Below are 22,937 nucleotides of genomic sequence, written 5' to 3'. Positions count from 1 at the left end.
TGGGATGGACAAGTCCCTAGGGGCCAGAACCACGCTCCGCAGAGTGGAGACAGTGCCCGGGAAGCCCTGAGCCCTGACCTGGTGGAATTTCAAGCGAGTATTTGCCTAGTATTTATGAAAACAAAATTTAAAAATAAAACTTTTGAACTAAATGCAACCTAAATTCATTTAAAGAAGTTTGGAAAATAAAGACAAGGGTTCCCAGTAACTCCACTCCGCCCTTCCCTGCCGCCAGTCTGCGCTCCTGGCTTGGGTCCCCGGATCTGGCTTGTGGGGGAGGGGAGGCAAGGGCTCCGGCTTCTACGCCAGCCCCTCCCACCTGGCTAGACCCCGCCCCCATCACTGCCCACTCCCGGCCCCGCCCCTCCTCGCTGCCATCCCCACCAGGCTAGGTCCCGCCCCCTCCTCACGGCCCGCACCCCCCTCTCCAGGCCCCACCTCTTCATTGCCCGCCGTACGTCGATGGGCTCCGCCCTCATCCAGCTAGGACCCCGCCCCCTTCCTCTGCTCACTCCCACCCCTCGAATCCCTGCTCCTTCCACCCCGCCTGCGCACTTCAACCCCCTCGGCTCAGGACGCGCGTCCTTGACCGAGCCAGGCCTTCCTCCTTTTACCACGCTGTACGCTCCCCCGCCTGACGACTCCCTCCAAATGGGCAGCCCTCCCACAGGCCCACGGGTCGTGTTGGGGTGGCGGGTGCTCGGAAGGGGCAGTGGCCTCGCGCACTCACCGGGGCCCTGGGCCAGAGCGCGCTCCACTTCGTTGCACGCAGGCCCCGCGCACAGCTCCCGGGCGAGCGGGCTACGGGCGCTGACATTGTAGAAGCGCGTGGCCTCGAAGGCTGCGGGACCAAGGGAGAAGGGTGACCGGGTGATGGGTGACAGGGTGAGGGACCGAGCTGGGGTTGCAGGTGGCGGACGTGGGCCTACCAGGCTCATAGTAGTCGTACACCAAGATGGGCAGCGCCGACGTCCTGCCCACGACGTGCTCCCGGAGCGCCCGGAACTGCACGCACGTCAAACACCGGCTGGGGATCTGCAGGGGCAGCGGGTAGGCTCAGGCTTGGCTGGGCCCATTAGGGCTGGAGACTGAGCTTCGGCCTCTGTGCTCTATGGTGCCCCAAAGTGTGAACCCAGAACTGGTTGATTGCGGGGTGCCCCGGAGGCGTGAAACAGAAACCCGATCTTATTTCGATTTTGCGGGTTCTTCCACCCACGTGGGAAGTGTCTCAGCTGGTCTTTCATCTCCCACACTCACCATGCCAGATGCCCTTCCTCCCTGTGTGCTTGCGTGTGTGTGTGTGTGTGTGTGTGTGTACATTCACAATCTTGTGCAACCACTGTAGAACTTTTCCATCTAGAAAAATGGTACAGATGAACCTGTTTGCAGGGCAGGAATAGAGATGCAGACGTAGAGAATGGACATGTAGCCACAGAGCGGGAAGAGGAGGGCTGGACGAATTGGGAGACCAGGATTGACAAAAATACGCTACCATCTCTACAGCAGATACTAGTGGGAAGCTCAGCTCAGTGCTCTGTAGTGACCTAGACGGGTGGGATGGGGGGCAAGGTGGGAGGGAGGTCCGTGAGGGAGGGGAGATATGTATACATACAGCTGATTTACTCCCTTGTACAGCAGAAACCAACACAACATTTATCCTCCAGAAAAAAAGAATGAAAGAAACGGCATCCCCATTTGCGCCCACTGCTTATCCCCTCAACCCTGGAAACCACCAGTCTGCTTTCTGTCTGTTCAACTCAGCATGTTTTTGAGACTCAGAAAGTCAGTGCTTCATTTGACGCCTGGATACTATTCCACACCTCTCCTAATTTTTTCCACCAAAGCAAGCTGGCTGGGGCACAGAGCAGGCAGCCATGCCAACTCCGCATGGACTGACTCTTCCAGTTTCTTCTTTCTTGGCGTGAGAGCATTGCCAGAACCATTAACAGGCCATGGCAGCTGTACCCTCACCAACGCGGCTGCTGTGGCGGACCCCACCCACCGCTCCCCCAGCCCGCAGTACCTCATCAAAGTAGAAGAGCACTCTGCGGCCAGCCAGCTCGTACCTCTTCAGTGCCACGTGCTTGTCAAGAAGCAGCTGGCAAAGAAGCCAGAGTCAGGATCTGCCCAGCCCCTCTGCCCCCAACACTCTCATCCTCTGATCTCCAAGGGCCCAAGGTGGGCTGGACCCATGAGGAGCCGAGGCCCCAGAGGCTGAGGAGTTTGCCCACGGGCATCCAGCAAGCCCCCATGGGCTGGGCCAGGGGGGTGGCAGCCAGCACCCCTGAGAGGGCATTCAAGGCTGGGTATCACTGTCCTGAGTGCCTGCCTCCACTTCCCTGCCGCAGTCTCCCCCGATCAAGTCTCAGCCCCAGGCCAAGCCCCCGAGGCGCCCACTGAGCCCTGCCACCTGCTCCTGCTTCACCTGCACCATCCACCCCCCACCCCCTCCAGGGTGCTCCACCCTCCCCACACTGCTGACCTCCTCGGCAAGGCTGCTCCCCCTCTTGGTGACCATCTCCCTGACATGCAAAATGGGGCTGGTCTCTCTTTAAGCAGAGGGTGCTGGCAAGTCTCCCTGGCTCCCCATGTCATCCCCAAAGTGCAAGCATCCTTGGTGGCATGGGTAACAGCACAGATGGCCCAGTGGGTGACACCTTCTGGGAGAGAGACCCAACCCCTCCCCACCTGCCCCTCCTCAGTGGCCAGTCTCAGAGCACCAAATTTGCCGGGAGAAAGTAAGGCAGAAACAAAAGCACAACCCCACTTTATGAAGGGCTAGGAATCTGCAACCAGGGCAGGTCCACAGACCCTGCCCAGCCCCGCCCACCAGCGCCCCCTCACCTGCTCCAGGCTCTCGACGTCCGCCCGGAACCCTGACAGGAGGGGCACCTCCAGGACCGCCATGTTGGAGGACCCTGCGTGCAGCCACCTGTCGATGAAAGGAGACAAAGAAGGGCCCTTGAACTCAAGCCCCTCAGTGAATTCCTGGTCCGCTCTGTCCCCACAGCCCTCCAGCCTGCCCCGGGTCTGGCTGCACAGACACCCTTGGCGGGGTCACTGGTCATTCCATTTCACAGTTGAAAGACTGAAGCCAAAAGGCCTTGCCAAGTGTTCCTGGCTTGACCCAGGTCAACCCTAAAGGAAATCAACCCTGAATATTCACTGGAAGGACTGATGCTGAAGCTGAAGGTCCAATACTTTGGCCACCTGATGCAAAGAGCCAACTCATTGGAAAAGTCCCTGATGCTGGGAAAGATTAAGGGCAAGAGGAGAAGAGGGTGACAGAGGTTGAGGTGGTTGGATGGCATCACCGACTCAATGGACATGAGTTTGAGGAAACTCTGGGGGGTATCGACTGGGTGGTGCAGTGGTAAATATTCTGCCTGCCAATGCAGGAGACGCAGGAGGTATGGGTTTGATCCCTGGGTCAGGAAAATCCCCTTGAGAAGGGAATGTCAACCGACTCCAATATTCTTGCCTGGAGAATCCCATGGACAGAGAGGCCTGGTGGGCTACAATCCATAGGGTCACAAAGAGTCAGACACGACTGAGCAACTGAACAACAACCACCGTGCCTCCGGGGTGGGAAACGGCTCTGTGGGGCCACTGAGCCGAGGCTGCTCGCCAGTGCCAGCCCCGCTTCCCCTTCTGTGACATTGGGGAGGCAGTGGGTAAATACTGCCTCTAGGGCCTGCTACATGCCAGACCCTCCCTGTGCTGGGTACTGGTGACAGGGAGGCTGATATTCAGTGAGGGCCCTGCAGACCATGGGCACATGGGGATGGGATGACCCTGGGATGGGCAGAGGAGGCTTCTACAGAGGTGGGGCCTAAGAGATGCTATACCCGGCTGGTGCACGGTTAGTTTCTTCCTGTCTGAGAAAGACACAGAGGCGTCCCCAACAGACGTGCCAGGGCCAGTCCAGCTGCTTCTTGTTCCTCCACCCAACTGGATGGTGGGTCACAGCCCTGCTGAGTGGTACCACCCCAAGTCTCACTGTGAACCAGAAATGGTTCGGGGACCCGCTACTCTGGGGCTTGGGCCCAGCTGGGCTTGTTCTTCAGAACCTCCCAAGTTGGGGGCGGCCTTGGACACATGAGGGTTAAGAGCTAAGGATAAGGAAGGTGCCTGGGCAGCTCTGATGGGTTTCAGCTCCACGGCTACCAACCACCTTAGGGTTCCCCCATCGTTGCCATGGCAACGAGCATCCTTTGTGGGCAGCTGCGTGCACCCTTACTTCCTGGGGACCCTCTGTGAACTGGTTCTAGGGTCACACCTGGGGCAGGTGGGTCATGTAAGGGCCACAAACAGCCGTCCCTCGCAGCCCCATCTGCCACTGGAGTCTGCGGCACCCATTCAGAATCACTTCCATTGACTCCACTCATCTGTAGCGTAAGCCTTTGATTGCAAAGGGATCCATTTAAAAGACACTCATCTTGAATGAAGATATTAACAGCTACTAACACAACAACCAATAAGGAAACAGGCTGCCCCCACCCATGAATATCTCTCTTTCAGAAAGCCCTGGGTAGGGACTTCCCTGATGGTCCAATGGTTAAGACTCTGCGCTTCCACTGCAGGGGGCACAGGTTCAATCCCTGCTCAGGGAGCTAAGATTCTGCATAAAGTGGGATGACCAAAATAAAATAGCCCTGGGTTATTTAAATAACTGACTACTTGGGTCACCCTGCCTTCCCCTTCCTGCACCCCAATTACCATTCTTATATTTTAAACTCACCAATAAGAGTGACTCCACAAAACCTTAGGCACACCCCTCCCCTCAGATTTCAATAAAGGCAGAACCGCCGGTCCACGACTTCTCTCTCTCTCTCTACCGGTGACCTCACCGTGTGACTCCCAGGAGAGTCAAGAACCCTTCAGGACCTGTGAGTAAGAAATCTTGTCCTTCATAGCTTCCTGATGGGTGTTGCTGAGGTGTGTCTTGTAATCAGAATAAGGACCACGGGGGCTGGTCAGCTGCAACTTTGGCTCTAGTCGGGGAAACATCTATGGGGCCAGGTAAGACCCCCAGATGTTCCTAGCTGAGAGCATCACTCTACAAAACATCACCCAGGCGGGGGTGCCAGCCAGCGGGGCAGGAGGCCTTACCTGGTGCACACCTCCAGGGTCACCTGGTACTCTTGGTGATGCTGGTCAGCTGCTGGGTCATCATCATCAGCTGAGGAGGCAGGTGAGGGGGGTCGCTGCTGCTCAGCCTCAGGCTCCTGGAGGTTCACAAGCAGCTGGAAGGATGGCTTGGCCACCGGGTCGGGCACATTGTAGGTGACATCAATCTGGGGGATGGGGAGGACAGAGGCTTACGGGCTGTAGGGGTGGAGAGGGGAAAGACAGGGGCAGGAGAAGGTGGGGGACAGCTAGAACGATGGGGTCAGTGATACTGGTGACAGTCCTGGGCATGGTCATCATTCCCTTTAATCCTGATGGTGTAGGTACAACCATCATCCCATTCTTCCATGTCTCAAGCCCAGGTGTGTCTGCATACCAGGCTCCCTCTCCTTTTAACTGTGTTGTCTGGGCTCCATTTTTCAGATGGAGAAGCTGAGGCTACAGGGGTCTCCTGCCTGACTTGCCCTCTGACCACTGACCAAAGCTCAGGAGACCAGTCTGCCCCACCCAGAACACAACTAAATCCTGAGCCTGCTGACTAAGGGGCCTCAGGGAGGGCCAGGCTGAGTCCGGGCTGGGCATCTGCATTCAGACCTGGCTGGGAGAATAACCTTGAGCCACCAGGCAAGTCCCACAGTGGAGGGTGGAGCAGGGGGCTCTGCTCAGGGTCAGAGACCACCAAAATGAGAATCAGATGCAGTTTCACCCAGGGGGACGCACTGCCATCTACCTTGGGTTCTGATGGGCAGTGGTGGTGTGGTTTAGTTCTACGTCATGCCCAACTCTTTTGCTAGCCCGTGGACTGTAGCCTGCCAGGCTCCTCTGTCCATGGGATGCTCCAGGCAAGAATACTGGAGTGGGTTGCCATTTCCTTCTCCAGCGTGGGTGACATCTGAGGAGGCTGACAGGCTGTCTCAGGGTGGTTCTCACACACACAGCCACCCCACCCAGCCTGGCCGGGTACTGAGCCCTCCAGCATCCCCTGGGAGCACTCCCCTTTCCCCGAAGCCTCACCTGCATCAGACAGCAGCCTTCACCCTTGGCGCTCACAAACAGCCCCGTGGGGAGGCTGGGGATCTGGGGAGAGAAGGCGCTACAGTTCCCCTCCGCCCACCTGCAGACACACACGGACAGACAGACAGGCAGCGAGGAGGGGCCACTCTCGCCGCCCTGCCCCCCAACCCTGGTCCTGGGAACACACACCGCGGCCATCTGCAGAAGCTTCTGGTTGCCCCTGTGCAGCTCGAAGGTCTCCTGGTAGTCCAAGTTGGTAGAGGCCAGGGAGACAGTGAGGTTGACGTCACCCGCATAGGACAAGATGGCATACTCTGCCAAGGCCTGCAGAGCCACACAGGTGTCCTGGGGACAGAGCCGGAGACCGAAGTCAGCCCCAGAAGGTGCCTCCACCCTGTGCCAGAGGCCTGGCCCAAACTGGGGGTCCCATGGACCCTCACTGAGGCCAGGGACTCATGTGGCTGGAACGGAGAGCAGATCTGGTGTAGACACCCAGAGAACTGGGGACCCCAGGCAGCTGGGGGGCATCTCCACTGAAGGAGGGGCTGGTCCCTATCTCAGAGCCTGTCGCATCCATCCCTGAGCCCCATCCTCCCATCCTCTCTTGGACTTCATGCTCCCAGAGGTGCAGGTAAGGAGCCGTCCTAAGACTAGACGCACCAGGTAACTTCCTAGAGGGCTCTGAGTCCCGAGCCTAGGCCACCCATACCTGAGCCCCTCCCTTTGGCTCTGCCTGGAGCACCTGAGTAGAAGAGAAGCCCCCGAGGGCGTTCCGCTGCTGGGACAGCCACTTCACCACGGGCAGGGCGGTGGCCACGTCTCCCAGGAGGGTGTAGGTCAGCAGGGCATAAGCTGTCATTTCCACCTCAGCCGAGACCACTGCAATGGAAGAGGCTGGCTGGGACCCAGGACCCAGGGCCCAAAGCAGGCACTGGGGGTGGGGTGGCCAGTACCTGTCTGATAGACCCCATCACTGAAGCTTAGGAACGCATCCTTGTCCACGTCCCGGGAACCTGTCAAGCTCCAGTGGGTCACCCCATCTGCAAGGCCAGAACAGATCAAGCCTGGACCCCAGTGGAAGAGGGCACCAGGGGAAGATGGCGGAGACAGGAAGGGCCTTGGGGCTGCATCTCAGATCTGCAACAACAGGGTCAAATCCAGCCCCTCCCGCATCCCTGGTTGCTGCTGCTGCCCAGTCACTTCAGTCGCGTCCGACTCTTTGCGACTCCATGGACTGCGGCCTGCTAGCCTCCTCTGTCGATGGGATTCTCCAGGCAAGAACATTGGAGTGGGTTGCCATGCTCTCCCTCCAGGGGATGTTCCTGACCCAGGGATTGAACCCATATCTCCTGCGTCTCTGGCACTGCAGGCAGATACTTCACCACTGAGCCCACCGGGGAAGCCCTGGCAGACATTACCAATCCATGGCTGCTTTTCTGAACCCCCAACAGACATCACTAATCAATGGCTACTCTTTTGCATCCCTGGCAGACTTCCTTAATCAATGGTCTCCCTTCTGGCTGGGGCCCTGATGTAGGCCCGGGGTTATCCTCCCTTGGGGCCCAGGAAGTCACTCCCTATTTCCAAAGACAACAAGGATTCTAAGCTCCTGTGAAATATAAAAAGCCCTCAAAACACAGAGAAATCAGCCCTCCTGGCCTCAGATCTTGAGCATTTAGTCCTAAATTGATACCATCGTTCAATTGGGTGGTTTTAGAATTTTGCTTTTTAAATAATTGTTTTCTTCTTCTTCTTAAGCAGAGAAGGTGAATGGAAGCTTGATCCCAGTGCAGCTGCTGGGAAGGCCAGGGGGCAGGGGGAGGGGACTGATTTTGGAGACATTCCAAGAAGTCACAGCTTGGTGACTGGGGCTCCCCAAACACAACGGGGAATCACTTTGTAGTTGAGGAGATGGACACCACCAGATGGAAGAGGCTTTCTGAGGTTCACCCAGCAATGGGGGGCAGGGTGGGGTCCGGCTGCAGCCCTCCCATGCCTCCCAGCACTCTGCCTGGGGATGGTTTCTAGGAAGCCGGGGGGATCTTCTACCAGGGATCCCTGAGCACTCTTCTCCCCAGTGGGGACTGGGGTAGCATCCTCTGTTTCGTTAGGGAGGAAAATGATGCTCAGGCTCAAGCCACCTTATCAAATGAAGTCACTAGTAGATGCGATAATGAATGAGTAATAAATGGGTAAGGGCTTCCCTGGTGGTTCAGACGATAAAGAATCAGTCTGCAATGCAGGAGACCCAGGTTCGATCCCTGGGTCAAGAAGATCCCCTGGAGAAGAGAAAGGCAACCCACTCCAGCATGTTTGCTTGGAGAATCCCATGGACAGAGGAGCCTGGTGGGATACAGTCCATGAGGCAGCGAAGAGTCGGACACGACTGAGCGACTAACACACACCCACACAGACTTCCCTGGTGGCACAGTGGTAAAGCATCTGCCTCCCAACGCCAGAGATGCGGGTTCAACCTCTGTGTGGGGAAGACCCCTGCAGAAGGAAACGGTAAGCCACTCCAGTAGTCTTGCCTGGGAAATCCCCTGGACAGAGGAGCCTGGTGGGCTACAGCCCATGGGTTAGCAAAGGAGTCAGACACAACTTAGCAACTAAACAACAACAATAAATGTGTAAACAAAACAGAGTGAGCCAAGGACGCCTCCTTAGTTTCAAGCACGTGTCCACGAGCTGCTTCCTGGGGCCTGCTGGGCTGGCCCCACACTGTGTCTGCTGGGGTGGTGGGCAAGGGCACCTACCCTGGGTGATGGCCAGGCTGCGGAGTTTGCGCAGAGCGGCGGGGGCTGCAGGGCTACGGAGCAGGGTCAGTGCGTAGGCAGTCAGGGCACTGCTGTAGGGGTCCGTAACCAGGGATGCGCTGGACTCCAGGAAGTGTCTGGCTTTGGTAATGGCACCCCTCTCCTCCTGCAGGGTGGGGTGGGAAGTGGAGCCCTGGGAGGCTGCTCAGCCTGCACCGTGCAGACCACCCTCCCGAAAGTCCCAGGGGCATGCCTGGGGAAACCACTGGATGGCTTGCAGCCCCTCACTTTGTATACTTCTGGTGCATGATTGCCTACAGCCCCGGCTTTCAAAACCCCATTCCCTTTTGTTTATTAATATGTTGGTGCCAACTTTTTCCAGATGGAGTCTGAGCACCACCACTCAACTCAGAGACACTCGGGAGGAAGCGGGGAGAGCCCTGGCTGCCCTGCCCCATACCACACTATCATCAGGCTGGCTTCCAAGACCTCCCAGCTCAGGCCCACCTCATCCTCCAAGCCTCACCTCAATTGTCACCTCCTCCGAGAAGCCCACCAGCCCTGATCATGCTCCTGCCCCACAGTGTGAGCGGCTGGAGGACAGAAACCAAGTTCATTGTCCAGTGATGGCCTTAGTTCAGAGAAGCTGCCCAGCAATATAGGTTAAATGGAAAAATGAGTGAGTCAAAACATTCATGAATTTAAGGACTTCCCTGGTGGTCCAGTGGCTAAGACTCCGCGTTCCCAAGGCAGGGGGCCTGGGTTCAATCCCTGGTCAGGGAACTAGGTCCCACATGCTGCAACTAAGAGAGTGCATGCAGCAATAAAAGATCCCAAAGGCTGCAAAGAGGACTGAAGATCCTGTGTACCACACTAAGACCCAGTGCAGCCAAATAAATAAGTAAATATTGTTTGTTTGTTTTAAAGTGGACATTTCTTGTCTTGTGGATCTGGAGGCCAGAAGTCTGAGATCAATGTGTTGGCAAGGTCGGTTCCTTCTGAGGGCCACGAGCAGAGGATCCGCTGCAGGCCTCTCTCCTGGGCATCTTCTCCCTGTATCTTCACAGCATCTTCCTTCTGTGAGGGTCTCTGTGCCCTAATGTCCTCCTTTTCCCAGGATGCCAGTCATATTGGATGAGTACCCACCCTAAAGTCCACATTTTAACATGACTACCTCTACAAAGGCCTTGTCTGCAAGTACAATCACATTCTGGAGTCTTGGGGCTGGATCTGTAGCTCCCCTTCACGGATTTGTATCTTGAAGCCTTAACCCCCCGTGGCTGCGGCAGAGTGTGGGGGGTCGGGGGGTGGGCAAGCCGGTGCTTTGGGAGATTATTATTAGGTTTATTAGATGAGACCAAGAGAGTGGAGCTTCCCTGGTTAGCTCAGCTGGTAAAGAATCCACCTGCAATGCAGGACACCCCGGTTCAATTCCTGGGTCAGGAAGAATACCCACTCCAGTATTCTTGCCTGGAGATGTCCATGGACTAACACACACACGCAAGACAGTGGAGTCCCTGGAATCTGTTAGACTGCTTACAAGGGAGACCACAGTGGTCTCTCTCTCTCTCTTCTTCTCTCCCCTCAACCCGTCCCACCTCTCTTCATGGTCATACACCAAGAAAAGGCCACACGAAGACACAGAGAGAAGATGACTGACTACAAGTCAGGAAGAGACCCCTCATTAAAAACTGAACTGGAAAAAAAAAGACTGAATCAACCAGAACACTGACCTTGGACTTTCCATCGGAAATGAATGTCTTCTAGGACTCAGAAGCAACCTGAATGTCCACTTACAGAGGAATGGGTAAAGGAGATGAGGTACACATATACAGTGGAATATCACTCAGCCTTCAAAAGGAACATTTGCAGACACGTAGGTATACCCAGAGACTGTCACACAAAGCGGGGTTAAGTCAGAAAGATGAAAGCAAATACTGTGTGCTAATACCTGTATGTGGAGTTTGGAAAAATGCTGCAGACGAACCTATTTGCAGAGCAGAAACAGAGACACAGTGTAGAGAAGAAATGAACGGACACCAAGGGGAAAAGGGGGGGCTGAACTGGGAGGCTGGGATTGACATACACACACTATTATGTATGAAACATAACAATGAGGACCTACTGTATAGCACAGGGAACTCTACTCAATGCTCTGGGGACCTAAATGGGAAGGAAATTCAAGAAAGAGGGGACACATGTACATGTGGGCTTCCCAGGTGGCGCTCGTGGTAAAGAACCGGCCTGCCAATGCAGGAGACGTGGGCTCGATCCCTGAGTCACGAAGATCCCCTGGAGGAGGGCACGGCAACCCACTCCAGTATTCTTGCCTGGAGAATCCCGTGGACAGAGGAGCCTGGGCCTCCGTCCATGGGGTCGCAAAGAGTCAGACGCGACTGAAGCGACTCAGCATGCGTGCATATGTATCTGTATAGCTGATTCACTTGCTGTTCAGTAGAGACTAACACAGCACTGTGAGGTAACTACACTCTGCTGCTGCTGCTGAGTCGCTTCAGTCGCGTCTGACTCTGTGCGACCCCATAGACGGCAGCCCACCAGGCTCCCGTCCCTGGGATTCTCCAGGCAAGAACACTGGAGTGGGGACAGGGGGACAGGGGACAGCCTCCCAACCCCATTGGCCATTTCCTTCTCCAATGCATGAAAGTGAAGTCGCTCAGTCCTGTCCGACTCTTAACGACCATAAAGGTCTGTTGTTTAAGCCCCTGGTCTGTGGTATTCTGTGACAGCAGCGTGAGCTGACTTAGGGGTTGGGGTTTCGGGCAACCCAATTCAACCTCTTAACACATGGCAAGTGAGGGGCCCTCGGGACATGGAGGGTCTTAGGTCACAGCAAACTCTAAACACAGCAGTTACAAATCTGCATTGTGAAGCGGAAAAATCTGAGAAGCGCCACAAATCATAATTCATCATCAGAGGTTTTAGAATTGGCACAGATGTGAGGAATGGTGGAATCGCTAGCCTGGCGGCTGAGATCTGTCTATCCTGGGAGCTCCCGCTGCAGGGGACATGCCACTCCCACTTGGGACAGCCTCACAGAAGTGACAACAACCCTGGAATTCCTTGGGACATCTAAGTCCTGCTGGGTCCAGTACTAACTGTCCCCAAAGGTTCTAGACCTTTCTCCCCCGAAGCATTCACAAGTTAAATTTTTTTTTAATTTTTCGGCTGCACTGCATGGCATATGGGATCTTAGTTCCCAACCAAGGATCAAACCCAAGGCCCTGCACCGGGAGCACGGAGTCTTTACCTACAGGACCGCCAGGGAAGTCCCATCCAACATTTTGTATCAGGCTTCCCAAAGCCAGTCCACAGGCCACTGTCCAGGATAATGACTGAGCCTCCAATGATTCTCCAGATGGGGGCTGGGGGCTATGGACAGTCCTGGGAAGGCTCAAACTCAGGGGCACACGCATGCCCCTCATGACTACCGCCAGAATCTCTCATGCATCTGCTTAGGTCACAAGAAGTGGTGAGGTCACAAAAACTGTGACCACTGGAAAGCATGAAAATGTCCCATTAATGAACAGAAGGAGGACCGCAAGGAAGAAACAGAAGCTGAAGACAGCCAGCCTGGCTGGCAAGGGGAAACTGCTCGCTCGCTCCTCCAGCCCAGCATCTCCCGGGCCCCTGCACTTACCTCCGAGGCTGGGTCCACTTCCAAGAGCGCGGCCACCACGTAGGCTGTCAGTGGGACTGTGCCATGGATCCCACCCTGTGAGAGGATTTGTGGGTCTCACCCCAACCAGAGGGGACAGCCTCCCAACCCCATTGGCTACAGGCAAACCCGGGGAGCAAGCGGAACAAGGCCAGGGCTCCCGGAGGAGGCTGAGAGGCTGCTGACCTGAATGTCCTTGTTCAGAATCCTGCCCACCGCCGGGAAGGAGCCGTCTGCCTGCTGCTGCTGGACAATCCAGTCCTTGGCGGCTTCCAGCTCCAGAGGGTCGATGAAGATGAAGCTGCGAGCCTGGGCGAAGGACTTTAGGACAAAGGCCGTGAGCCTGAAACAGGATGGAGTACAGGCTGAGAGAGCCACAGGCTGGGCTGTCCCAAAACAAAGTCACCTCCCATGTGCCCCTTGAGGGACTGTGGTACACTCCCCACATCACCCAAGACTCTGCTTCCTTCTCTGTAAGATACCAGGGCCCAGTCTGCCCTGTTGTGAGCACTTGATGGAAGTGTGTGGGCACCCAGCAGGGCCTGATGATACAGCCTATCCTCCCTGTTAACTCCCTCCCACCTGGGAAGCACCTTTTCCTGAGACTGTCAAGTCCCCCACCAGCACCATGTGTAAAAGACCCTCCTTGTTGCTCCTCCATAACCATTCCCCAAAAGATCCCCAGTTTTGCTGAGAGATCCCGGGGAAAAACAAGCAACCGGGTATCCTGGACACTCGGGCTCCTCTGTAGCCCTAGTGAGCCACAGCCATGAGCATTCTAGTCCCCAGGTCTGCAAATGGCTTTGGAATGGGCACGTGAGGTGATGCCCAGAGCAGCTGCAGCCATTTTGCTACCACAAGGAGAGCAGCCGCTGCGCTGAGGAGGTCCACAGGAACCAAGGGGAAGAACCAGGGGCCCAAGTGCACTGTCAGGCTGCCAGGCTGGCCGGTCCTGGAGACTCCTCAGCTCTGCGGTGTGAATTGATGTTCAGAATTCCTTTTTCAGTCATTTTTATGCTGTTTGCAGCTGAAAACATCCCACAAACCCGTTCAGTCACTCAGTTACCCAGGTCCTGAACGCAGAGTGATCCTACTTCTTTTCTTTACAGGATGAGGTCTTGCTTGCTGTCCTCTCAGTATTCACTGAGAAGTCTCCTCAATGTTCAACCCAGGGGTGTCTTCTCAGAGGAAGCCTCCCAACACTTCCACTAGCACTTGGCACCTCCACTCTTGGATGAGCTGGCTGCTTCTAAACTCCCAGGCCCTCCCTCTGTGTTTACCCTTATCTCTGCAGCCTGTCCCTTGTTTGCCCCACCTCCCAGCCCAACTGTTGCTGCTGCTGCTGCTGCTGCTGCTGCTGCTAAGTCACTTCAGTCGTGTCCGACTCTGTGCGACCCCATAGATGGCAGCCCACCAGGCTCCCCATCCCTGGGATTCTCCAGGCAAGAACACTGGAGTGGGGTGCCATTTCCTTCTCCAATGCATGAAAGTGAAAAGTGAAAGTGAAGTCACTCAGTCGTGTCCGACTCCTAGCGACCCCATGGAGTGCAGCCCACCAGGCTCCTCCACCCATGGGATGTTCCAGGCAAGAGTACTGGAGTGGGGTGCCATTGCCTTCTCCCCAACTGTTGCTAGTGCACCCTGAATGGGAGATGACGGGGCTGGGGGATGAATGAATGAAAAAAAATGAACTCAGAACCACCACCGGATGGAAACCAGGAAGCCAAGAGGGACAAACAGCAGCACTGTCAGCAAGGGACATGCCCCAACTCAAGATGGAAGAGTAGCCCATCCTCTTCAAAATCGAGTGGTTCCCCTACTTCACACCCATCAGGATGGCCGCTATTAAACAAAAACAAAACAACAGAAGACAGCAAGCACTGGTGAGGATGCAGGGAAACTGGAACCCTTGCGCACTGCTGGTGGGAATGGAAAATGGTACAGCCACTGTAGGAATCAGTATGGTGATTCCTAAAATATAAAGGAACATAGAATTATCATGCTGTTGTTGTCAAGTCACCATGTGATGTTAGCTTCTTTTGCGACCCTATGGACTGCAGCCCACCAGACTCCTCCTCTAGGCAAGGATACTGGAGTGGGTTGCCATTTCCTTCCTGACCCAGGGATCAAACTGGTGTCTCCTGCACTGGTAAGTAATTTCTTTACCACTGAACCACCAGAGAAGCCCCAGAATTATATGATCCGGCAATTCCACTTCTGGGTATACATCCCAAAGAAATGAAAGCAGGGTCCCCAAGAAATATCTGCACACCCATGCTCCTAGCGGTATTATTCCCAACAGCCAAACTAGAAAAACAACCCAGTGCCCACTGACAGATAAATGAACAAGAAAATGTGGTACTGAGGTAGGATGCAGATGGGCCCCTGCGCTGAGCAGCTGCAGTCGGTCAAATTGAGTACATTGGAGCTTGTTTTCCCCTGACATTTCAAGGAAAAAAGTCAATGGTAGGAGCTGAGCCTTGCTGGAGTAAAAAGATAAGACGATCACATTTCTCATTCTTGAGGTCAGGAAGTCCTCCCTAGCCGCACACACATGAAACAGCTCCTAGGGGGTCATAAAGGTAGGAGGCACTAACCTATAACCTCTGCTCCGTCAGGCTTCCAGAGACCCCCTCACTGGAATCCACTGTGGTTAAAAGACTCATGTGCACATCGGGAAGGGCCCTGGGTAAGGACAGATGTGGGAAGTGAAGCATGACTGGCCAGAGGGAAAAAAAACCCAGAAAACTACCCCCATGTAGGTGACTTAAATCACTTCTCTGGCACACTTCCCATCAAGGAGGATGCCCGCATCCTTCTCTGGGTGTGTATTTCTGCTTTGGTTCTGCTCTAAATAAACTGCTTCTTTGTTCTCTTTGCACATACTGTGGCTCCAATAAACTATGCCTGCTTCACAAACTCTCTTTGTGGAATTCTTTCTCCAAAGAAGATGAGGACTGAGGTCCTCTCACCTGCCAACGTCAGTATATCCATACAATAGAACATTATTCAGCCTTGAAAAGGAAAGAAATTCTGAAAAATGCTAAAATATGGATGAACATTGAGGACACGATGCTGAGTGGGATAAGCCAATCACAAAAGGCAGGTACTGTATGATTTCATTTACATGAGGCACTTAGAGTGGCCAGAATCAGAGGCAGAAAGTAGGATGGGGCTTCCAGGGTCTGGGGGGAGGCAAGAATGGAGGGTTAGCATTTAATAGGTATCAGTTCCAGAGAAGGCAATGGCACTCCACTCCAGTACTCTTGCCTGGAACATCCCATGGACAGAGAAGCCTGTTAGGCTGCAGTCCATGGAGTCGCTAAGAGTCGGACATGACTGAGCGACTTCACTTTCACTTTTCACTTTCATGCATTGGAGAAGGAAATGGCAACCCACTCCAGTGTTCTTGCCTGGAGAATCCCAGGGACGGGGGAGCCTGGTGGGCTGCAGTCCATGGGGTTGCTAAGAGTCGGACACGACTGAAGTGACTTAGCAGCAGCAGCAGGTATCAGTTCAGTTACTCAGTTGAGTCTGACTCTTTGCGACCCCATAGACTGCAGCACGCCACCCTTGCCTGTCCATCACCAACTCCCGGAGCTTGCTCAAAACTCATGTCCATCAAGTCGGTGATGCCACTCAACCATCTCGTCCTCTGTCGTCCCCTTCTCCTCCTGCCTTCAATCTTTCCCAGCATCAGGGTCTTTTCCAATGAGTCAGTTCTTCGCATCAGGTGGCCAAAGTATTGGAGCTTAAGCTTCAGCATTAGTCCTTCCAGTGAATATTCAGGACTGATTTCCTTTAAGATGGACTGGCTGGATCTCCTTGCAGTCCCAGGGACTCTCAAGAGTCTTCTCCAACACCACAGTTTAAAAGCATCAATTCTTTGGTGCTCAGCTTTCTTTATGGTCCAACCCTCACATCCATACATGACTACTGGAAAACCATATCCTTGACTAGATGGACCTTTATCGGCAAAGTAATGTCTCTGTTTTTTAATGTCCTGTGTTGGTCATAGCTTTTCTCTCAAGGAGCAAGTGTCTTTTAATTTCACGGCTGCAGTCACCATCTGCAGTGATTTTGGAGCCCAAGAAAATAAAGTCTGTCACTGTTTCCATTGTATCCCCATCTATTTGCTATGAAGTGATGGGACTGGATGCCATGATCGTAGTTTTCTGAATGTTGCGTTTTAATAGGTATAGAGTTTCAGATTTACAAGGTGAAATGAGCTATGAGGATGGATGGTGGTGACGGCTGCACAACAATATGAATGTATTTAATACCACTGAACTGCACACTTAAAATGGTTAAAATGGTAACTTTTATGTTATGTATATTTTAACACCATAAAAAACAGAAAAAGGAAATCAAGTGACTTCAAGCTCTGTTTCTGCAAATTGTCAAAATCTGAAATATTAACCTTAAAATGTACTCCAAACCTACGAATCAGCTTGTCTTGGTCACTTTCTTTCCCAGATACCCCAAATCCACCCTCTTCCTTATACTCCCACGGCCCCTGTGTCAGCCTGGCACCTCATTGCTCCACCGCCCCCACCAGCCCGACCCTGTCCCATCACATGCTCTGTACACAGCAGCCAGAGGGAAATTTCAAACACTGCAGGACCCAGATGGAACTTGGTTGCCTCTGCACTGGAAATTGTGAAATTCCCACATTCTGCTACACTGTTCTCCTTACTTTTTCATCTTAAATCACCAACAGGGATAAACAAACTGTGGTACATGCACACAGTTGAATATTATTCAGTAATAAAAAGAAACGCGCTATCAAGCCAGGATAAGACATGGAGGAAATTTAAGTGCATATTCCTAAGTGAAAGAAGCAATCGGAAAAAGGCTGCATGCTCTATGATTCCAACTCTGTGACATTCTGGAAAAGGCAAAACTACGGAACTAGTGAAAGGACCAGTGGTGGCCAGGGGCTGGGGTAGGGAGGGATGACTATGCAGAACCCACGGGATTTTTAGGGCAGAAAATTATTCTGCATGATACCTTAATGGTGGGTAGGTGACAGTGTACATTTGTCCAAACCCATAAACTATGCGACACGAAGGATGAACCCTAATGTAAACAATAGGCCTCAGTTAACAATAAGGTAGCAATGCTGGTCCATCAGTTATAACAAATGTACATCATTAATGCAAGATGTTAATCCTGGGGGAGACTGCATCTAAGGAAGATGGAAAGTTTGGGAACTCGTTCTCTCTACTAAAATTTTTCTATGAATCTAGAACTGTTCTAACAAATTAAGTTTATTCATTCAATATGCACATAGCCCAGCATGACTCCGGTTACAGCCATGCTTTGCACCAAGCCCTCTTGCTCCCTCTGGAATAACACCCAAACTCCTCTCTTGCTCATTCTGGCCCTGGTACCCTCTCCTCCCTTGTGGCAGGGATCTCATCCTTGCCTGTGCTGCCAGCCACACTGGCCCCCTTCTCAGGCTCAAACTTGTCAGGGCTGCCTCAGGGCCTTTGCACAGGCTGTTCACACCGCCTGGAATCCTCTCCCCTTGGATTTTCATACAGCTGTCCCCCATCTCCTTTGGAAAACCTTTCCTGACCACCCAGTATAACTGTGTACCTCATCATACCCTATCCCCTCAACAAGTTTTATTTGCTTTATAGATATGAAAAATTATATACTTGACATAGTAGCTTTAAAATATATCCACAAATGCCTTGCTGCTTCTCCTTTCAAGCAGTGGAACAGTATAGGCTGCACCTAGTGACTGGACTCGTGGGGGTGACAGTATGACTCAGGAAACCAGATGATAAAAGCATGGGGCACCCTCCTTACTTTCTCTGTTTGATTTTTATTCCAGGGGAAGTCAGCTGCCATGCTGAAAGGACCTGCAAGCCGCCCTATGGAAGGGTCTTCAGTGAGAAACCCAGGCCCCCTGTCAACAGCCATGGGGGAGGACCGACTGGGAAACAAATGCTCCAGCCCTAGTCAAGCCTTTCGATGACAGCAGCCCCAGCCAACACCATGACTGCAACCTTGAGAGGGTCACGGGCCAGCAATGCCAGCTAATCCACGCTGGAATTCCTGACCCACGAAACTGAGACAATAAATATTTGTTGTTTTAAATGGCTATGTTTTGGAGGTAACTTGTTACACAGCAGTAGCTAACTATTACATCTCATGAAGGGTCTCTCTCTCTCTCTCTCGGAGGCAGGGACCGTGCCTTTCTTGCTCCCTTGGAACTAGAACAATAGCCTGGCAAATATTAAACCCTTGGATGAACAAATGAATAAATGAATGAATGTACATTGGAGGCACAGGAGCCTCTATAACAGACCCTGAGTTTAAAGGGAGTTGGACTGGATCCTGGACTTCCCACTCAAGTATTTAGGTGGTGCTGATTTAGTTGCTAAGTCATGTCCAACTCATGCGACCCCATGGACTGTAGCCTGCCAGGCTCCTCTATCCATGAGATTCTCCAGGCAAGAATACTGGAGTGGGTTGCTATTTCCTTCTCCAGAGGATTGTCCCAACCCAGGAATCAAACCCAGGTCTCCTGAGTTGCAGGCAGATTCTTTACTGACTGAGCTTTGAGGGAAGCCCTAAGTATTTAGGGAGTGGTGCTAACAAGGCATCCATCTCAGTGGGTACCTGCCACTGTGATGAGCATCCTTACACCCTTATCCCATTGCCTCCTAGATCCTGGTCTTGAGAGGGATGTGTGGTGAGGAAACAGAAAAGTTGAGCATCTGGTCCAAGGTCACACAGTTCACACAAGACTGAGACTGGGTTTGCTCGGCTCCAGGGTGGATGTCCCATGTATTGCTGTTGCCCATGTCCTGTGCATCCGGCAACTTTGATCTATGAGGAGGTTTTACAAGGCCAAGGAGGACAGGCAAACTGCTGGGTGTCACGTTTCCGTGACCACAGCACAATCCATCTTCTCTTGCTCCGTGTATGTGAGAACTGTGGGAAGGCGTACACAGATCACAGCTCACTATTTCCGGCTGGTGGAGGCCTCCTGGAACTGTCAGGACTTGGCCAGCTTTCAGAGAGTGACTCAATGACTTTAGCCATCCCTGAGAGTGGGTGGGGGCCTCTGCTTGCTAGAGCATGACTGTGGCCTTGCCTCAAGGACTGTCAGCAAGGCAGGGTCCTGGGACAGAAATGGGACAGACTTCTGGGGACTGGGGAGCTGAGCAGGTCACCAAGGCTGGGCCCCTCTGGAGCCAACTGAGTGACTCTGCACTGCAGTGTGGGCTCTGCCAGCTGTGCCCCTGTGCCCCTGGCCCTGAGCACTGCTGCAAGGACCAGACACTTTCCATGCCCACAGGTGCTGCAGGTGCCATCTAGGTGTGGCACTGAGGAGGCCCCACTAGAAACAGGAAGTTGGGGGCACCCTACTTTCTCAGTAAGCCCCAAAGTGGATGAGGCAAATCCCTGATGATGCCAAGAACTCCTAGGGAATAAGACACAGGTGTACGCAGGTCCTCCCTGCCCTAGCTGACTCTGAAAGCCAGAGGAAGCCACTGACAAGGGAAACCTGACCCCAGAATGCTCCTCCTGAACTCTCCAACACAGCCTCAAGGCAGTGGTCTGGCCTGTCCCAGTCCATCCCCTCCTGCTCAGGGTAATCCCATCCCTGGGTCCAGTGGCCTCTGAGCAGGCTCGGAGAACCCAGGACTCATCCACAAGGGGCCAGAGAGCAGGGGTTCAGTTCCTGGGCACTGTGGCAGCAACAGCAGAAGCAGTAACAGTAGCAGCCACTGCATCCAGCTCCACCACACGCAGGCCAGGCAGAACCGCAGCCCCCCCATCCCAACAAACCTCTAACCCCCAGGCGCTAGGACCATGGCTGTCTCCACTTTCCACACAGGCTCCTCATCACCCAGAAGTGAAAGTGAAGTGAAAGTCGCTCAGCCGTGTCTGACTCTTTGCGACCCCGTGGACTGTAGAGTCCGTGGAATTCTCCAGGCCAGAATACTGGAGCAGGTAGCCGCTCCCTTCTGCAGGGGAACTTCCCAACCCAGGGATCAAACCCAGGCAGAGTCTTTACCAGCTGAGCCACAAGGGAAGCCCACCACCCTAGGGACTGAGAAATGGAATATTTCCTGCCACATCGGTAAACAAGGATGCCACAGTCATCAGCCACTGCAGCCCTCCCAGTGTGAGCTGGTGAGCCCTGAGGGAACTCAGGAAGGAGAAGAACAGCGGCCGTCTAGCAGCCATCAGACTGTAGCCACTCCCTATGGTGAGCCCCGAGGAAAGAAAGCTCGGGAGGTGCAAACACAGGATGCTGGCACTGGCCCCAGATAGCTGCGGTGCATGTGAAAGAAACTGCCTCAGTGAGCCCAGATTCTTGTATCTTCCCACACACAGAAAAGGACTAAATTCCTCAACTTGGGTTATTTGGTTTTCTTTAATTAATAATAATCTTTTGATGTTCAGACACCTGCCCTTTGTTATAAAACTTCTATATAACCTGGCTCCTCCCCTTGCCTCCACGGAGCAGTTCTCTCAGGGTTACTTGAGATGTCTCCCGGGCCTGAAGCCCTAAAAGTTCCTGCCAAATAAAACATAACTCTCAACCTTTAGGTTGCATGTACTTTGTCAGTCGACAGGATCAAGCCCCTGGGGTCCTGGCTATGCTGTGCTGGACATGAGGCTGTGGCTTCACGTGAGGGAACCTCGGTAGCTGTGCCTGGGGAATGAGGACTCACCACATACTCCCCGACTCGTCCCGCTCTCCAAAAGCACTATAGGAGCCGTCCTGGTGCCTGTAGGTCAACTGCCTCTGGTAGCCTGTGGGGCAAGAGGGGACAGCACCCTGGTGAATGGCTGGCCGGCCAACAATCTACCCCGGGACCCCCAAAACAATACCACACCCACATGGAGGGGGGTCCCTGAAACTGCCCCATGCCCACATATGAGGTCCTTGAAACTGTCTCACAACACAGCTAGGGTTCTTGAAACTGCCCCACACCTATAGCTGGGGTCCTTGAAACTATCCCGCATGCACAGCTGGAGGGATTGAAACCTCTAGTTTATTTCTCTTTTGTTTCCTGATATCACCCCTTTATGACTCCTGGCAACACACTGGCCTTCAGTCATGCCTGGTGGGGTGGGACGGTGAAATGCATTATCTCCAGGCAGGGCCCTTTGCCACACACCCTCACCCACCCCGGGACCTGAAGAGGTTGTTGCTGTATCCACTGGAGCCAGAGCTTGGTTTGCTCAGATCAGCGGGGGATTGAGGAGGACAAGAAGGAGGGAAGTCAGGGGGGCTGGGGCCTCCAAAGCAGGGCCAGGCAGTTGGGCTTATTGTGAGGGCAGCAGGGGGCATGAAAGGAGGGGGTGAGGGGGCAGAAGTAGTGGGTGGATTGTCGGGAGAGGAAGCAGACACTGGGGAGGTGGGACAGTCTAGGCGACCAAGACATGGGCTTGGACCGGAGGGGGTGGCGACGGGCAGGGAGGGGCTCTGCAATGTAGTCAGAGCTGCCTTAACTGAACAAGATGTGAAGAAAAAAAGAATGCAGAGGGCACTAAACGCAGCAGCCTGACCAGCAGGACGCACGGATCTACGTCCATGGAGCCCGGGGAAGAGGGAGCAGGAGTCAGACCGGGGTGGACAGTACCGCCCCCCCCCCCCCCCGCCATCACGTCCACCTGGAACCTCAGAACGTGACCTTATGGGGAACGAGGGTTTTTACAGACGGAATTACACTTCTGAATCAGGCCGCGCCCTGAACCCAATGACTGGTGTCCCCACAGAAGAGAGGGAGACGACGCAGACTCGGAAGGGCTTGTGACGATGGAGGCAGAGGGCGACGTGTGAGCGGACAAAGAGCAGCTGGCGTCACCAGAATCCCGCCAGGACAGCGTCCTGGGATAGCCGCTCCCTCAGAGCCTCCTGACAGAGTCAACACTGTCGACACCTTGATTTCAGTTCTCCAGCCTCCTGAATCATGAGGGGACTGAGACGTGGACTATTTCCTGCCGTATCAGTAACAAGGATGCCGTGGTCACCGGCCACTGCAGCCCTCTAATATGAGCTGGTGAGCCCTGAGAGCGCTCAGGGAGGACGACACTTGCCATCTAGATCGAGTCTACTGGCAGACTGCCAGCGCTCCCTGCAGGGAGCCCCAAGGGAGCTCGAGATGTGCAAAACAGGATACTGGCCCCAAAGAGCTGAGGTGCACAGCAAAGGAATGATTTCCGTGAGCCCAAACTCTTGCATCCTCCCATACAGAGAAAAGCGCTAAATTCCTTAACTTGGAACGTCTGGTTTACTTCAACAATAATCTTTTGATGTTCAGACTACCCGCCCTTTGTTGTAAAACTTCTATGGAACCTGGCGCCTCCCCTCTAGGAGCTGCTCT

At 53.9% G+C, this 22,937-nt stretch overlaps 1 protein-coding gene and 1 non-coding gene across 3 annotated transcripts in view; one reads left to right on the top strand and one right to left on the bottom strand.

The window, feature by feature from the left end:
• CPAMD8 (C3 and PZP like alpha-2-macroglobulin domain containing 8) overlaps window positions 1–22,937 on the bottom strand; it is a 99,952-nt gene that overhangs the window by 5,717 nt on the left and 71,298 nt on the right. For both annotated transcript variants that reach the window (XR_011256928.1, XM_069589146.1), the window contains exons 27-39: window positions 21,279–21,360; window positions 12,763–12,919; window positions 12,559–12,633; window positions 8,901–9,066; window positions 7,098–7,184; window positions 6,887–7,023; window positions 6,334–6,489; window positions 6,145–6,207; window positions 5,113–5,297; window positions 2,845–2,932; window positions 2,024–2,098; window positions 930–1,035; window positions 731–841 (exon numbers count right to left, since the gene is read on the bottom strand). Coding sequence is in view for 1 of the 2 variants with exons in the window: in XM_069589146.1 (XP_069445247.1) it covers window positions 731–841; window positions 930–1,035; window positions 2,024–2,098; window positions 2,845–2,932; window positions 5,113–5,297; window positions 6,145–6,207; window positions 6,334–6,489; window positions 6,887–7,023; window positions 7,098–7,184; window positions 8,901–9,066; window positions 12,559–12,633; window positions 12,763–12,919; window positions 21,279–21,360 (1,488 nt within the window). In the remaining variant the exon portion in view is untranslated. The remainder of the gene's footprint in view (window positions 1–730; window positions 842–929; window positions 1,036–2,023; window positions 2,099–2,844; window positions 2,933–5,112; window positions 5,298–6,144; window positions 6,208–6,333; window positions 6,490–6,886; window positions 7,024–7,097; window positions 7,185–8,900; window positions 9,067–12,558; window positions 12,634–12,762; window positions 12,920–21,278; window positions 21,361–22,937) is intronic.
• TRNAG-UCC (transfer RNA glycine (anticodon UCC)) lies at window positions 4,541–4,613 on the top strand. Its single transcript has one exon. It is a non-coding gene; the product is annotated as a tRNA-Gly (tRNA).

Source organism: Ovis canadensis, chromosome 5 (assembly GCF_042477335.2).
Source record: "Ovis canadensis isolate MfBH-ARS-UI-01 breed Bighorn chromosome 5, ARS-UI_OviCan_v2, whole genome shotgun sequence".
Taxonomy (NCBI): Eukaryota; Metazoa; Chordata; class Mammalia; order Artiodactyla; family Bovidae; genus Ovis; species Ovis canadensis.
The sequence above is the reverse complement of the archived record's forward strand: the minus strand, read 5'-3'. Positions and strand labels throughout refer to the sequence as shown.